A 16,376-nucleotide genomic window follows, 5' to 3' on the forward strand; every position below is an offset into this window, starting at 1 on the left:
GAGTGCTTCATCCCTGGAGGTTTTCAAAAATTGGCTGGTCAGCCGTTTGTCCAGAATGGTGCCAGATCTCCTGCCATGGGCAAGAGGGTTGGACTAGAAGATCTCCAAGGCTCCCTCCAACCGTATCATTCTATGAACTATTGGTTTTACTCGCTGCAGCAGCATGATTGGGGGACAGCATTGGATTGTCCCTGTTACTGTTAAACAGTCTCATTTCCTGTTACAGGTAATATCCGAGTGTTTGGCCGTGTTAGGCCAGTACAAGCAGAGGATGGTGAAGGACCAGAAGCTGTGAACGCAGTGACCTTTGACCCTGAGGATGACAGCATCCTACACCTGATGCACAAAGGGAAGCTGATATCTTTTGAATTGGACAAAGTTTTCTGTCCAGAAGCAACACAAGAAGATGTAAGTGAGGATCTACTGGGTTAGAGAATCGGGGGGAGTCATTTGCAGGGTTCCTCAACTGTAAGAGGCAGTTTGGTCTAGTGGTTAAAGCACCAGGCTAGAAATGAGGAAATGCCCAACCTAGTCCCACCTTGGGCACAAAAGCCAGGTTGGTGACTTTGGGCCAGGCACTCTCCTTCAGCTCAACCCAATGGACGGGGTTCTTGTTGAGGGGAAAATAGGAGAAAGAAGGAGTATTAGGTATGTTTGCCACCTTGAGTCATTTATAAAAAATAAAGGTGGGATAGAAATCTAGTAAATATAAATAACTGGGGATTCCTAGGGTGATGCACTCCTGTTATCTGACAGATTATTCCTGTAATATCTCTCCTTTCTGTGTCACTTGACATTTCAAGAAGCTGTTGGTTAAAAGGACATTTCATGTGAATGTTTGCAGCATAAATTCAAGTCCAGAAAACACACAGATGACTGATTCAGCAGGATCGTTAACTTCTTTATAAACATATTAATATGAGTAAAGTTTACAATACTATTTGTAGATTCCTTCAATGTAGCAAAAACACAAGCAGCAGCTCAGAGGACTCAGGACAGATTCCTTTTCAGTTTAGATGGCAAGCAAGTCAGTTTCTCTTTCACTTCTCAGCTAAGCACACAGAGGCAAGTCACACCCAGGCTGTCAGCTCCCATTGGCTGGTCTGTTGCTATGCTTACTGTTGTGGTTCACCAGCAGCCGGCGCAGACAGCAGCTGAATTGGACAGTGAGGAAGAAAGGGGACCAGTCAGGGAGTATGGAGAGGACTCGGATGAGGGTCCTGCGTCCGATGCAGAGATGGGGCCAGGACCATCTGGGAGTGGGGTGCTGCCTCCAGAGCCTCGAGTCTGGCAACATCGAGGCAGAGGAACAAGGGGAGCCTGTTCCCAGTGTGTGTGTGCACAGAGCTGCTAGGAGGTGAGAGCAGATGAAGCAGAAAGGGCGAGTAAGGCTGGGAAGTGATTGCCCCTCCCATAAGGGGTAAAAATCAGACATCAATGACAAAACCTTTGCAGGAAGCAAAGTAGTTCAATAGATTCCTAGTCCTCCTTGAAGCTCTGTGTACTCTGGTTGGTTTTTTCTGGTACTTTGGTTGGTTTCTGTTATAATTATTTGGCTACTTCTGTTTTTGGCAGCACTCCACAGAACTGAAAGGTGGGTGCTTATCTTGGGGAACTGCTTTAAGATTAGTTCTGGCTGGGAATGAAAGCAATTCCCAGCGTTGCAATAAAATAGGTTTTGCTTTTAAAACAAGTATGTGTTTAATTACATTTGATAAAGCCTGGGTCAGAACACTTACTTTGTTAACCATGTCTCTGCCAGTTAATGAATATACTCTGACAGAGTGTACCTCTGGGGCCTCTTTTCAGTCGTGGGGCATTTCTGAGCATGTCTTGTTTCCCAAAGGTCTTCCGAGAAGTTCAGGCGCTGATTACATCCTGCATCGACGGTTACAATGTTTGTATTTTTGCCTATGGACAAACCGGGGCTGGCAAGACGTACACCATGGAGGTGAGCCACTTTCCTTTCCTTGATGTTCTGCCAGGCCTGCTGCAGACCAGCTGGGCCCGTTTCAAAGAGCCAGGAAAAACAGAGCCAGGTTGGAAACCTACTAATATCCAGTTCTGTCAACAATCCTTTCCTGGGACTTCATTTCTGTTCCCTGATCACCCTTATTGCCTTCCTCTGAACGCATTCCAGTTCACCTGAATCCTGTTTTTAAAAATTGCATCCAGAATTGGAGATGTTACCATTGATGGGATCTCACCAGTGCTGCATAAGGTGGAACTTTTACTTCCTACAATGTGGAAAATCCATTTCTGTTGATGCAAGCTAAATTTCCATGTCGTGTTTTTGTTTCCAATCACAGTAACGCCTTGACCGACCCTCAGTTTCCAAACTTTTAAGCCATGTATCCTCCTTCTGTACCTGTACATTTAATTTTTGGGACCCTAAGTGAAAAAGCTTGCATTTTTCTTTGATTTCTCTTAGATTTCAATCCCATTCAGCCTTCTTCTCAGATAGACTTCAATTGGTTTTCTGTCTTCTAGAATATTAGTTGTCCCATCCATTGTTGCCTGCAAATTCAGTAAATAAGCTCTCCTCATCTTCACCCAAGTCGTGAATGAAAATAGAGAGTAGAAAAATGTCTACTCTTGTATCATGTCATCCACTTGCCCCTTCTTCCAAGCCATTGAGCAGCTCTTCTTGAGCGCAGGTTTCAAATCAACTCCATCTCTACGTAATTGCCAAGTGGTCTAGGCCAGAGTTTTCTGGCTCGTCAATCAGATGGCCCAGGGCTCTGTGTCCAGGGCGCCACTGAAATCCCAAAGTTGATAACATTGATGAAGGCATAGATTAACATCACAAAAGTGCATGTCGTGCATATAAAACTAAGGGGAAAATAATACCCAGAAAAGCTAACAGGGTCAGTTATTTCAGTGGTGAGAGAGAAATGCAAGAATGCCCTTGGGGCTCTCTGAGCTTCATTGCATTCTTGCAGACATTTCATTACCCAAACTAGATAACACCATCAGTGTTCTGTTGACATTTAAGGCCTGGGAGACCTGAGTAGTTAGTTTCCAGACATATTTCCCCATTCCAGTGGCAATGGGGCAGAACTATTGATTGATTGATTCATTGATTGATTCATTGATTGATTGATTGATTCATTCATTCATTCATTCATTCATTCATTCATTCATTCTGTCAGTGTTCCAGAAAACCCCCACTCCAAACAATAACCATGAGACAAACATCTTCTCAAAAGTTCTGCTTTAATTGGATAGTAAGCTGGCACATCTGGTGGATCCCAAATCTGAAAGTTCCGGGCTTCCCTGCAATAAGTAAAAATTACAGATCCAACCCCTGCACCCATCATCACGTCACATGCCCCAATCACCATCCGTCCCAACTTGAGACGTCCTCTCACCCAGGTGCAGAAATGACATGACCTTGACTTAGAAGAAGAATGCTATTATGTCTCACCACCTCCACTCCAAGAAATTTCCCCCTCCCATTTTCCCAGGCTCAAGAATGTGGCAGGGTGGAAGCGTCTGGTGTCAATATGGCTTCCAAAGCTGACATTCCTTCATTCCTTCCTTCCTTCCTTCCTTCATTCATTCATTCTACATAGACTCCAGTGATGAACTACTAGAATAAAGTGGCAGGTGCCCAGGAAGGAGGGGGCACATTCCAAGGTGGGGCGAGACAAAAGACAACCAGGGCTGCAATTAGGGGAAGAGGAAGAGCGTGAGGACAGCCACTCCCTGGAATCTCTCAGGGTATTATCTCTGTTGGGGTGAGAGTAATAAGGGTTTAGTCTGGCAAGAGTCTATCTATTGGTGTGAGTAAATAAAGAATTTAATTTTGGATTTTGTTACATCATTCTTGGGCAGGGCCTGACACCGCTTACTTCACTTTCATGACTTTGGGTGGCTTGCAGTCAAAACATAAGCAGTACCAAAAAAACCCAAAATAAAAGAATCATGCACAATACAAAACATTAAAATAAAAGTAAAAGTGAGGTCTGTTAAACCAAGATTAACTGCACATATTTTGGAAAGCATATAAAACAACTGACTGTTGGCCTTTTTTGATTGGTTCCAAGTTCAAAAGGCATTCAAACCAATTTCCAGGAAGAATTGTATTAAGAAATTGGAATAATTCCAAATGTCAAGGAATGGTTCTTGAAATGTGTAATCTGTGTTTTGGGAAGGGCAATATTTTTTTTACTAATCAAGGAATGGAACAATACTATGGCAGAGATTCCAAGATTCCTTGCAATGATTTATTTCCTTGTTCATCTTACAGTAGCAAATTCATTGGTAAACCAGTGACTATTGATGAGTATAAAATATAAGAGAGATTCTTGTCTTTTTCTTCTCAGTTTGTACTTTTAATTGCATTCATTTTTTTCTTTAAGAAAATAAGCATATATTTTTAAAAATGAAAGGATGGGGTCTTGACTTTTCCCAGACCCCCAATTTTGGCGAGTCACGAGTTTCTTTCTGGGGTGCTTGTCCCCCTCTGGGACTTGGAACAGAGCAGGAATATGGAGTTGGCAGGTCGTGAGAACGCCAAGGGCCGTTTTTTTCAGGGCCCCCCTCAACACGGCGCATGTCTGCCTTTCTCCCCAGGGCAGCCGGGAAAACCCCGGGATCAACCAGCGGGCTCTGCAGCTTCTCTTCTCCGAGGTCCAGTCCAAGGCCCCCGATTGGAATTACAGCATCACGGTCAGCGTGGCTGAAATCTACAACGAGGCTCTCAGGTAACGACAGGAAAGCAGCCTTTCCAGCAGACGTGCCCTCCTTGGACATGGCTGGGAAGGGGGGCTCCGGCAGGGGGAGGGCAGACCCTGCTCGCATTGGTTGGCGCAACAGACGTTGTTTGCAGGGGGGGCTTCGGAGTTGCGCCCAGTGATCTTCCAAAGCTCCTCCCCCACCCCCAAAAGCACCCAGCTCCGTCTCTCTGGACACAAGTGGGCGCTGCACAAAGCTGCGGCTTCTGCGGGCCAGAGCAGCCATGCTTGGTTGTGGTATGTCTGACTTTATTTGGGTTAGAAAGTAAAGCCTTTGGGCTAAAATGAGAGCCTTAATTCTGGGTTTTCCAGCAAAATCGCAGCTTCCCCAGAGCCCTGAATGGGGTTTGGGGCTCCACACTTTATAGCAGAAGCTGATTCCTCTCTGTCCTTTTGCATCTGAACAACAGGAAGTTGGTTCCGTCTTTGCATTTTGGGGCCATTTGATCTCTCTCTCCTTGCGCATGACTGCGGTGCTTTCTCTGTCTCCCTTTCAGAGACCTGCTTGGAAAGGAGCCCCAGGAGAAGCTGGAGATCAGACTCTGCCCAGATGGCAGCGGGCAGCTTTACGTCCCAGGCTTGACCGAGTTCCCTGTCCACAGCGTGGAAGACATCAACCAGGTTAGCGGGGACAGGAGGGGCTTCCTGGTATGCCAAGGGGGCTGGGAGGATCATCAACAAGGGGGACCTTGTTGACGATCCAAACTATGTCAAGGACCTTGGAGTACTCATCTCTAATGATCTAAGTGCTAGAGCCCACTGTAACTACATAGCCAAAAAGGCATTAAGAGTTGTTAACCTAATCCTACGTAGCTTTTTCTCTGGTAATATCACACTACTAACTAGAGCATACAAAACATTTACTAGGCCAGTACTCAAATACAGCTCATCAGTCTGGACCCCACATTACATATCCAATATTAACACAGTTGAGAAAGTCCAGAAATATTTCACAAGAAGAGTTCTCCATTCCTCTACTCGTTGCAGAATACCTTATGCCACCAGACTCGAAATTCTAGACCTAGAAAACCTAGAACTATGACGCCTTCAGTCCGATCTAAGTATGGTATATAAAATCATACATTGCAATGTCCTACCTGTCAATGAATACTTCAGCTTCAACCATAGCAACACAAGAGCAAACAGCAGATACAAACTCAAGGTTAATCGCACCAAACTTGATTGCAGGAAATACGACTTCAGCCACAGAGGGGTCAATGTCTGGAATCCTCTACCTGACTCTCTGGTTTCTTCCCCAAACCCCCAAAACTTTAACCCGCTTAGACTGTCTACTCTTGACCTTACCCCTTTCCCAAGAGGTCTGTAGGGGACATGCATAAGCGCACCAACGTGACTACCATCCCTGTCCTATTGTTGTTGTTTTTTTTCTTATATGTATCCATTTCATGTATTCATAAATTATATTTATACTTATACCTATTATCTTGTAAGCGACTGACAAATCAAATCAAATCAATCAATCAATAAATAAATAAGGGGGAAAAAACGTCCATTCTCTTCCCGAAGAAGTTCCTGGGATGGAGCTTTAGCTGGAGTTTGGGCAAGTCGGGGGGCGGGGGGGGTCAAAGCCGAGGTTTTCCCCACTCGGCAACTTTAAGCTGCCTTTTGTCCAGCCCGTTTGCCTGGGATGTTAACAGCCTCCAGTTGTGTGTTTAGCCCTCGAGTTGAGGGTCCCCCCACGAATTGGAGCTGGGGTAAGAATGGCTGAAAAGTGGCAGAGGCATCCCAGGTGCTCAGTCCTTCTACCAGACGGGGAAGAGAAGAGGAGGAACAGAAACAGAACATGGCGGAGTCTCTCCCCCCCCCCCTGCCCCCCCCACCCAGCCCCCGAGATGCTCCCAACCAAGGAAACTCTAAATTCTCAGGCCATTAATCCCGTCAGTCGGATCCGTTGCAGGAAAAGGTGTGACAGAATCTTAGATACTGCAAATTGATTGATTGATTTGTTTGTTTGTTTATTTCATTTGTCCATCGCTTACAAGGTAATAGGTATAAGCATAAACATGAGTAAGAATGCAAGAAATAGGTACAAGTGAAGGGGAACAATAGGACGGGAGGCACAATGGTGCACTTATGCACGCCCCTTACAGACCTCTTAGGAATGAGGTGAGGTCAATAGTGGATAATTTAAGGGTAAAGGGGGGGGGGGGTTTAGAGGATTAAACAACAGAGCCAGGTAGAGCATTCCAGGCCTTGACCACTCTGTTGCTGAAGTCCTAATTTCTGCAATCGAGTTTGGAGCGGTTTACATTGAGTTTGTACCTGTTGCGTGCTCTCATATTGTATCTTGTATAGATATACAATATACAACAATATACAGTATCTTGTGTATTGTTGTATCATCTCTGGATGCTCTTTAGTGCTGTCTGCTAGGGCAGGGCCCCCGCGAGGCCTCTGATCCTCTTCCCGGGGCCTCCTGAGGGAAGGAGGAGGGGGCTCTGCAGGGTTTGGCCGGTGTCTTTCTTTTGCAAACCTTTCTGGGCTGAGGGAGCCTCCACTTACAGCCCCTCCACTTCTCCCCAGGTCTTTGAGTTTGGCCATATCAACCGGGCCACGGAGTGCACCCACCTGAACGAACACAGCTCCCGATCTCATGCCCTCCTCATGATCACAGTGAGGGGAACTGACTGCAGCACAGGGATTAAAACCACAGGTGGGTATGGATTCCTCCTGGGGTTCAGAGCGAATGGCTGAACTAGGAGACTTAGCCAGGGGGACTGAGGGGAGATGATGGTTGGTGCTCCTGCTGGCTGGAGGCTGAGAAGAAGATGGGATTTGCCCTCCTGGTTGCCCGTCCTTTTGCAGTCACCCATAACAATGGACGAACGGCCTCTCTTCAGCTTTCTGTAATACTAGCATCGCCACGGAAGGTTTTTAAGAAGAGACTGGACAGCCGCCTGTCTGAAATGGAATAGAGTCTCCTGCTGAAGCAGGGGGGTTGGACTAGAAGACCTCCAAGGTCCCTTCCAATTTTGTTATTCTGTTACACAGTATTTTCTTAGAAAGCACATGTCCTTTAGAAGAACACCTACACGCTTGAATGTTGTGTCAGCAAAAAGGTGTAAACAGTTCTTTACATTTTTCTGCAGTGTATGCTCTTTGCAAAGGGTTTCCCCTATTTTTTAAAAAAATATTTCCATTTTGTATACTTGGGAGGGTTGAGGAACTACATTACAAAATTCCAAAAAGTGCAGATGGAAAGAATAATTGCATTCTAGAACTTATATTACTTTTTTAGATGTTCGAATTAAATTGTTTCCCAGGAACATGCAGATCACACAAATTTCACAGCCCTCCCTGCCTCCACCGAAGCACGGGAGGAATTGCTGCTTTTACTCAGGCAACCTGAAGTGAGGGGGGTTTTCGGTCAGGGCCAGCATCTGACTTCAGCCTGGACGCTGCTTGAGCAAACTGTAAAAATGATCAAGGTGTAAGCTCTGTTTACGGGAAGGTAGTTAAGGCACAAGATAGAAATAGAAGGATTCAGAATAGAGGAAATCTTGCCATTTTTATGCTGAAACATTGAAAAGAGGGTGGCAGAAGAGAGATTTTATCAAGTGAGAACGTCAATCCATCTTTTGTGTCATGTTGTGCAGTGGTTAGAATGCAGGTTAACTCACTGCTCCCTGCCAGGAGTTCGATTCTCATCGGCTCCAGGTTGACTCCGCCTTCCATCCTTCCGAGGGTGGTAAAACGAGGACCCAGGTGGTTGGGGGCAGATATGCCGACCCTGTGAACCGCTTAGAGAGGGCTGCAAAGTCTTAAGTGCTGTTGCTGTTGTGTGGTATCGTTAAGATTGATTTCAGTCCGTCCATTTGGTGAACTAGGCTCTCACCTGCAGTTGAGAGCCAAGTCCCAGGGCCACCCAGCCGGATCTGGAATATTCCTGTCTATTCCTGGGGGGCGGAAGGGGGGGCAGAAAGATGAAAGAGAGGGTATTGCCACAGCCTCCACCGCCTTGCTCCTCCCTTGGCCTGTCCTCCGCTCCCCAAAAGGTTACAGCCAGGTTTACAGACTTGGCCATCTTGGAAGGATCTTGGTCCATCCTCCATGGACCCCACAGTTCAAAGAAGTCAACCGTGGGCAGCAGCTTCAGTGTCTGCCTTCTCATCTCCCAGGGAAGCTGAATTTGGTAGACCTGGCAGGATCTGAGCGTGTGGGTAGATCTGGCGCAGAAGGGAGCAGGTTGCGTGAGGCTCAGTACATCAACAAGTCCCTTTCGGCTTTGGGCGATGTGATCTCTGCGCTGCGTTCCCGCCAGTCCCATGTGCCGTTTCGCAACTCCAAGCTGACCTATCTCCTCCAGGATTCCCTCAGTGGCGAGAGCAAGACCCTCATGATGGTCCAGGTGAGCCTTTCAGAGAAAGATGGGCTGGGGTTTCTCAGGGTTCAGGTGACCCAGGGACAAAATGCAGATTGTGCATCGGATGCGCCTGCTACTTTGCTCCTGTACATCAATGGTCGATGTTCCTCTCCAGCTGACGCTTTTGGGGTCATTCAAAAAATGCCTTTATAGCTTTTATGGGCCACAAAGCACAAACGGGGGACAGGACCCCATGCACACTCAAACTGGCTTTCTGAGCTTCATTTATCCAAAGCAGCATTCCAAAAGTTGCTCCCAAAATGAGATGGGCAGCATGTAAATATAATAAATGATTAAAAGCTCAAAGTGGCTCCCAAATCTCCAAAAAATCTCTCCGAAGAAACCTTAAAGGGGACCCCACAATAATTAGCGGAGAATAAAACGCTGCTCCTAGATGGGTGAATCCCGCATCAAGTTCTCCTTATGGCAAATCCTTGCAGTTGCTACTCGGTGCACCGCTCTGGTTTGCTCAGGGTGGCCAACAGGGAACTCAAAGGGCAGCTGATAGTGTCTGGTTACAGGTTTGGAAAACGTTCAGGGCTGGTTGTGGTCTTACACACTGTGACAGGATCCAAGCTGGGGGTGGCTCTAAACGGATCCCAGAAATGAGATTAGAATTCTCTGTCCGGGCACTGCGCAGAACCGCCTTTGGTGGAGTTTGGGGGCTGAGGAAAACCCATGCCAAACCATAAGGGTGAGAAGGGGTAAATAATGCATGTGTTTATAAACACATTTATTTATTACTTATTTAATAAAACTTGAAAACTGCCCATCTCATTCACAGAGCGTCCTCCTGGAATAGTTACTATTTCCCACCTCCCAAATTGAAAACCCTAACCCTTCCTTTCTTCAAACAGGCAGCCTCATTTAATCAGTGAATCTCAAGTACGTCAATTCATTTCCCCCCCTCTTATTTTCAGCAAAACTTCCATAAAAGTTTTTCAGTCTTTTATAAAAGTAGTTATTGTCCCTCCCTAATCAGAGAAGCGATTTGGCCATTCCAGTAAGTTCTTCCATCTTCACAGTCCATTCCTCTCTTGAGAGTATTTCTGTAACTTCCCATCTCTGTGCCTATTGTAGCCTCACTGCAGTTACAATTTATTTATTTATATTTATATGTCTCCCATCTTGTCTTCAAGGCAATGCTGGGAGTCCTTGGGTTAAAAGGGCAACGGGGATTGGAATTTCTGTGGCTGAATGATGTGGTCATAATGTGTGGTGTCCCGTGACCACATCACTTAGTGACAGCAATCCCTCATGGCTGTTGCTAAGTGAAAGTGGCAGGTTCTTCTGTTAGCACCTCCTTGCAACTTCCTGCTGGCCTCCAACAACCCAAGTCAGTGGGAAAGCCGGCAGGAAATTGCCTGTCCCAGGCCAGTGTGGGGCAGTGAGGGGGCTTTAGGTGGGGTGCGAATGGTGGGGTGCCTGCCAGCACCTGAAGGGGCCCAGGGCGAGTGCCGTGAGGCTTGGGAGGACGAGGACGATGGATCCCAGCAGATTTTGCAACCTTCTTTGCCGGATTTCCCGTTGACTTTGCTTGCGGGAAGCAAGCAGGGATGTTCACAAATTGTGATCATGGGCTTTCCACATTTCTGGCAACAACGGTACATCATTTTACATTTCTCTTGAATTGTAAGATGATGCCCATTCAAGTCCTCTTAGCTTCACCCTCTCTCACAGATCCACCTGTGGTTGTATCCAAAACTCCTGTTTTTATCATGCATTCTTGTTCTTCCATTTCAAATCTCAAGCGTAATTTACACCTTTTAGCAGTTAAAGTGATTGTCGTTGGTAGGCAATTCCCTTTCCAATTCTGTTGGGATTTGGTGTTTTCTTGTCTCACCTGTTGGCTTCCTGAGCAGCTCCTGAAGTGGGGTCCCCCCGAGCAGCCACTCTTGGCTCCAGAGACCGCCAAGACCCAGGAAGGCCAGCGACCTGCCTCAGCATCTCCTCTGCCCGGCCCTTTGGGGGCACCTGGGGGGCACAGAGGCCGCCGCCTTCTCCTCCGTAGGGGACCCTTGTGGGTTCTGGGCTGTGACTGCCCTTTCCTCCTCCTCCTCCTCCTCCTCCCATTTCACAGGTTTCTCCAGTGGAGAAGAACACGAGTGAGACGCTCTGCTCCCTCAAGTTTGCTGAGCGAGTTCGCTCCGTGGAACTGGGCCCTGGATCTCGGAGGGCGGAAATGGGCTCCTGGACCAGCCAGGAGCACTTAGAGGTACGGGGATTTCCTGCCTGCTGGGCTTCCTGGGGGCCCCGGTGTGGCGGATCCCTTTCTTGAAAGATGCTCTCTCTTCGACCGCCATTTCCCTCAGAGTCCCTGAAGCATGGGGGGGGCCCCGCAGATGGGTCAGCAAGGGGACTCCAGCCGTCCTGGGTTGCCTCCTTAGCCTTTTCCGGGAAGGTTCGGGCTGTTAAAGAGCCTGGCTCGCCATGTTCTGATGACACCAGGACTCTCGCAGGACAAATGTAGTGGCGAGGATGCGGGTCCCAGTGGCAGCTGGACGAGGGACCCAGCCTCACCCATCCCCTGGGAGACACACCCAGCAAACCGGGTGCCTGCCTGCTTCTGCCATTGCACCCTTGCAAAGTACAGTTCAAGGGGTGTGTGTGTGTGGGGGAGGGGCAGCTTCTGGCTCCACCCCTCCCCCTCCGGCTCCAGGACTGAACAGGGCAGTTTTGAGGATTTGGGGTGATGCACCAAGAGCAAAACAGGCCAAGTCTAGAGCTGTGGCTTGTCGCTCAGTCCTCTCCTCTGCCCACAGCTGCAGTCCCCTCTGTGGCTCTGGGCTAGAGGGGGGAAGCCTGCCCTGGCCCCTCTGAGCTGAGGGTGAGCCCTGAATGCGGGGTGGGGGGGAGGCCACTTGGGCCACAGCAGTCTCTTTTGGGCCCTGGACACCCCAACTTTCAGGGGCAAAGAGGCTGAATCTTAGGGGCAGGTTTTTTGGGGACAAGGACTGTAAAATAAGATTGGAGATGGGAGCGCAAAATGTCTACAAACGAAATGCTCCTCTTGAAACTCTCCAAAGCCGCAGCCAAGGTTGAACCTCTCCAGCCAGCCTCTCTGTGCTCACAGGGTTCCGGAAGGCTCTGTGCGGCCAGCTGGAGCAGGGGTCTCCAACCTTGGCAACTTTAAGACATGTGGCCTTCAACGCCCAGAATTTGCTGGCTGAGGAATTCTGGGAGTTGGTCCACAAGTCTTAAAGTTGCCAAGGTTGGAGACCCCTGAGCTGGAGAACGGCCAAAAAAGGTTGCCCGCTCCCATATTCCCAACCTGCCCAGTTTCCTCAAAACTGGCCTCCAAGACATGGCGGGTTATAAGCCACCCGGGTGTCCTGGGGGGCAGCGGTCCTGAGGGAGGGAGCCTGGGGCCCGTGGTTCAGAGAGCTCCCGCTCTGCCTTGACGTGTCTGGCGGAGCCCAGTGGGCTCAGCATCTCATCCAGGCCGGCGGCTTCCGTGTCCTCCCAGCATGGGGGCTTCCTTCCTTTAGGGCCACTCGCAGTTCCAGCTGTGAGTGGCCCCTGAGGGAGGGCGGGCGCCTCTCACCGAGCCGAATCTGAAGCTGGTGTGGAGAGGAGGGGAGGTCTTGGGGGAGGGGAGGTCTTGGTTGGGCGGTTGCTTTGGCAGGCGGAGCCCCTGTCACAACGTCTGAAGGAACCTTCCTGGTCACAGCCACAGCACTGTTTTCCTGTGGCTGCTTGTCTTCAGGTGGAGCCCTGCACCGCCCTTCAGCCCTGCATCCGAACCCAGCCTTCCCCTCGAACGGGCCGGTCGAGCTCACTGCGGGCAAAGCCCCAGAGTACAGGTAAGAGCCCTTCCGTTGGCGGAGCTGCTTGGGCCCCTCCAAAGCGGGAATCCCCTGTCCATCCGCCCCCAAGAGCCAGGCTGGGCCGTGGGGACGGAGCTTGGTCTGCTTCTCTGAAGCCTCCTGGCCACCTGGCGGGAGTGCCCAGCAGGGTCCTCCTGATGCCACCCCAAGTGCCAAGAATCCTGAAACCAGGTGGGCATCCTTTCTTGCCACAGGGATTTTTCCCTTCTTGTTCTTCTTTGCATCCACGTCCGCCTAGCTGGGAACCCATGGATGCAAATTACCCAACTGTGCTGAGGATGGGGGCAGGGCGCCCCCCAGCATCTTTCCCAGCACCCCCTTGGCAGAACAGCCCAGGGACTCTGGAGGGCAGAGGTTGTAGCCCCCCCCTTCTCCCCCCCCCCAGTCAGAGTTGTTTTAGCCTGGAAGACGTGAGGCGTTCAAGGCTGAGGAGGGCAAGAGACGAGGTGCTTGTGGCCGAGGGGGCCATTGGACCAATAAATTTTGGAAGCGAGTGGAGCCCACCGCCTGTTCCGAGAAGCGGAAGAGCAGCAGAGTGCCCGGTTCAGCCAAAGAGCAGCTGGGTTTGGGAAACGTTTTGGGGAACGTGCTTAAAAGGAGCCATGTTGCATAGTTCCACACACAAAGCCAAGGGCCTGACAAGGGTAACGGAACCACAGACAGCACAGAAGCCTCCCTTGTGGTCGCATTCAGGGCCACGTACCGTGTCATCCCTGTGGTCATGTGTGCATCTTCCTCACAAGCTTCACTAGGAACGCGAGGCATCCCCAGTCAAACGTTCACCTGGCTATCTTGTCAGCCAGGAACTTCAGGGGTCCTTCTCCACAATGTGTGGATGTTCTATTCATCAGAGCAGTTTTTGCATCCATTTGCTGCTTTGTGAGACAAACCTCAATTATTCCATTTGATTTCAGCCTGGAATTAAGAGATGCTCTGTTTGCCTCCAGGTGAGTTTAGAGACCCGCCCAGATTCACAAGACGTTAAGTTCTGCTCTGCCAAAATGAGAAGGAAAAGGAGGATCCAGGCTGCTTTTGATTGTGTGTTGTCTCTGGAATTAACATCAGACTGAGGCCAGGGACAAGCGTGAAATCCGAAAGTTTCATTTTCCCCTTTAATGAGGCTTTTTATTCTTTGTAACCCAACTGAATATTGGAAGGAATCGCATAATGCAAGCTGGAGTTCAGTCTGTCAGCTTGCTAGCAATCCAAAATCAGAATGGAACAGGACCAAGTGTTACGTGTCGCTGGAACTGGCAGAAGTCAGACTCCAAAAATGGGCCAGGTGGGGTTTGGGACTGCAGAGGGCAGGAAGTCCAAAAATTATCTCCCCCCCCCCCCGGCATCCTGGTGGGGGGATGGGGCATAATTTTTGCAGTGTTCTCCTGTGAGCCCCTCCTGGTTTCTTCCTCTCAGTCTGATTTAATTCTGCAGTTCCTCTTCTGGTTTACCTGCAAGCACAAACGCTCCAGAAGACAAGTAGAGCAAAAATAAGCAGTGGCTGGAAACAGATGTCCTTTTGCATGTTTTAAATGGGCTACTAAATAGATACAAACAAATGCATTTTTACTTTCCACAAAAGTAACAAATGGGCAGATTTGTCCTGCTTTGTTCCCTTGTGCTGAAATGCTTTTGCACCTGGCTCACCAAGTGGCTTTCTTCAAATCTGTCGTCTGCTGGGTCGTGAAAGGGCTGCCTGCTCCCCTCCCCCCCGCTTCCCCCTCGCTCACAGCCCCCCTTGCCCCTTATAGGCTCTCAGCTGCAGATGCAAAAACAGCTTCCTTGTCTGAAATGCTTCCTGTGCAGCAATCGCAAATGGGATATTGAAGGAACGATCTGTACGGAATGGGCCAAACCGACTTTAATTCTAGTGCAAGGGTCTTCAAACCTGGCAAGTTTAAGACTTGTGGACTTCAACTCCCAGAATTCCTGAGCTAACAGGACTGGAGGAGGAAATCTGGGAGCTGAAGTCCACAAGTCTTAAAGCTGTCAAGGTTGAAGTTCTAGTTGAGTTTTGGAACACAAGTGTTTGGCAGTTTTCAAATATCCAAAATAATAAGACATAAAGCGCAGGTTTGATTTTGCTCAAAGGAGACAAAAGACATAGAATTACTTAACCCGTTGACCTTAATGGGTATATTCTAGGAATAATTAATGAAGCTTGCATGAAACTCCCGATTCTAAACAGAAGTTTTTTGAAGTTTGGCTCGAGAATCATGATTTAATTAGAGCAATTGCTGGAATCCTGACAGCCTGCATTATTTTAGATTCAAGGGGCTCCAACCTCGGCAACTTGGTTGACTTGTGGACTTCAGCTCCCAGAGTTCCTCAGCCAGCTTTGCAGGCTTGATTGTCTGTTCAGCAGAGGTTCTGCACAGGCAGGAGGAGCTGGCTAGCCTGGGTGCCTGCAGCAAAGCGGTGGGTGTGTTGGGAAGCAGCAACTCCTCCGTGTCTCTCTTCAGTGGTGGGATTCTCTGTCCGAATTCGCTTATGTCTTCGTCTTTGTTTCAGGGAAACCGAGGCCCCTTCCTGTATGAAAACTGGGGAAGGTCAGTAGGAGCTGTTTTCACAGAGGACTTTGGGAAACCCTGCTGGCTTTTCTAAAACCGCACCTGGGCTGGGACTGCAGCACAGCTGCCCAGGGGTTTGGACTGGTTGTCCCCGTCCACTGCGGGCAGTGGAACCGGGTGCTTGGAACCATACAGACTTCAGGAAAGGATCACTTCCTCACCAACAGGTTTTTAACACTTCTTTTAAAAGAGGCGGTGAACACACACTTTGCTTTTAATGTACCCTTTCCCTTTCATTTTTATTTGAATAAAAATGTTGCCCTCAGTCGGAATTCTTGGAAGTCCAGAAACGCCCTGATAATACTTTTTTATTCTATGTCTGTCATCTCAATCGTACGTGGTACTGAAGGGCAGTGTGAAAACTACAATTGAAATACAGTCGGGCAGAGCTGAAGGAGTTCTGAGTTATCCTTTCATCTCAGGCAGGGCCTAAAGCAGGGGTCCTTGAACTTGGCAACCTTAAGACTTATGGACTTCAACTCCCAGAACTCCTCTATGCTATGCTGGCTGAGGAATTCTGGGAGTTGAAGTCCACAAGTCTTAAAGTTGCCAAGTTTGGAGACCTCTTGCCTAAAGATACATATAATTCCCCATTACGAGCATTCCCTTAGCGAACATTCAAAGTTACGCAATCAGCGCCCCCTGGCGTTTCCGAACAAGGCCCAAAACCATGATTCTTGCACCACCACGGCAATTATTCACCCTTACAAACAACCACAGAGGCTCTGCAATATTTGTCCTCTATGCTGCTGGCTGAAATGGAGCATCTGAGGGACGGACCCTGAAGCTCCAGCCCCCCGAGGCTCCATTTCGCCCTGCAACGGAGGGCCAAACGGAGAGCATGCAAGGCTGGAGAGGA

At 48.8% G+C, this 16,376-nt stretch overlaps 1 protein-coding gene across 31 annotated transcripts in view; it reads left to right on the forward strand.

The window, feature by feature from the left end:
• The window catches only part of KIFC3 (kinesin family member C3), a 42,949-nt gene extending 27,142 nt beyond the window's left edge, over positions 1-15,807 (forward strand). For 9 of the 31 annotated variants that reach the window (XM_087940378.1, XM_087940390.1, XM_087940379.1 and 6 more), the window contains 10 exons: positions 227-408; positions 1,847-1,951; positions 4,579-4,709; positions 5,237-5,360; positions 7,284-7,413; positions 8,879-9,108; positions 11,204-11,338; positions 12,794-12,926; positions 13,865-13,897; positions 15,459-15,807. In XM_087940378.1, coding sequence (XP_087796504.1) covers positions 227-408; positions 1,847-1,951; positions 4,579-4,709; positions 5,237-5,360; positions 7,284-7,413; positions 8,879-9,108; positions 11,204-11,338; positions 12,794-12,926; positions 13,865-13,875 — 1,181 coding nt within the window. In that variant the 3' untranslated portion in view covers positions 13,876-13,897; positions 15,459-15,807. The remainder of the gene's footprint in view (positions 1-226; positions 409-1,846; positions 1,952-4,578; positions 4,710-5,236; positions 5,361-7,283; positions 7,414-8,878; positions 9,109-11,203; positions 11,339-12,793; positions 12,927-13,864; positions 13,898-15,458) is intronic. The other 22 variants (XM_087940374.1, XM_087940375.1, XM_026714388.2 and 19 more) reach the window with 3 other exon arrangements.
• Positions 15,808-16,376: the final 569 nt, after the last annotated feature.

The sequence above is a fragment of the Pseudonaja textilis genome, chromosome 11, assembly GCF_049901715.1.
Source record: "Pseudonaja textilis isolate UNSWEBS1 chromosome 11, rPseTex1.2, whole genome shotgun sequence".
Taxonomy (NCBI): Eukaryota; Metazoa; Chordata; class Lepidosauria; order Squamata; family Elapidae; genus Pseudonaja; species Pseudonaja textilis.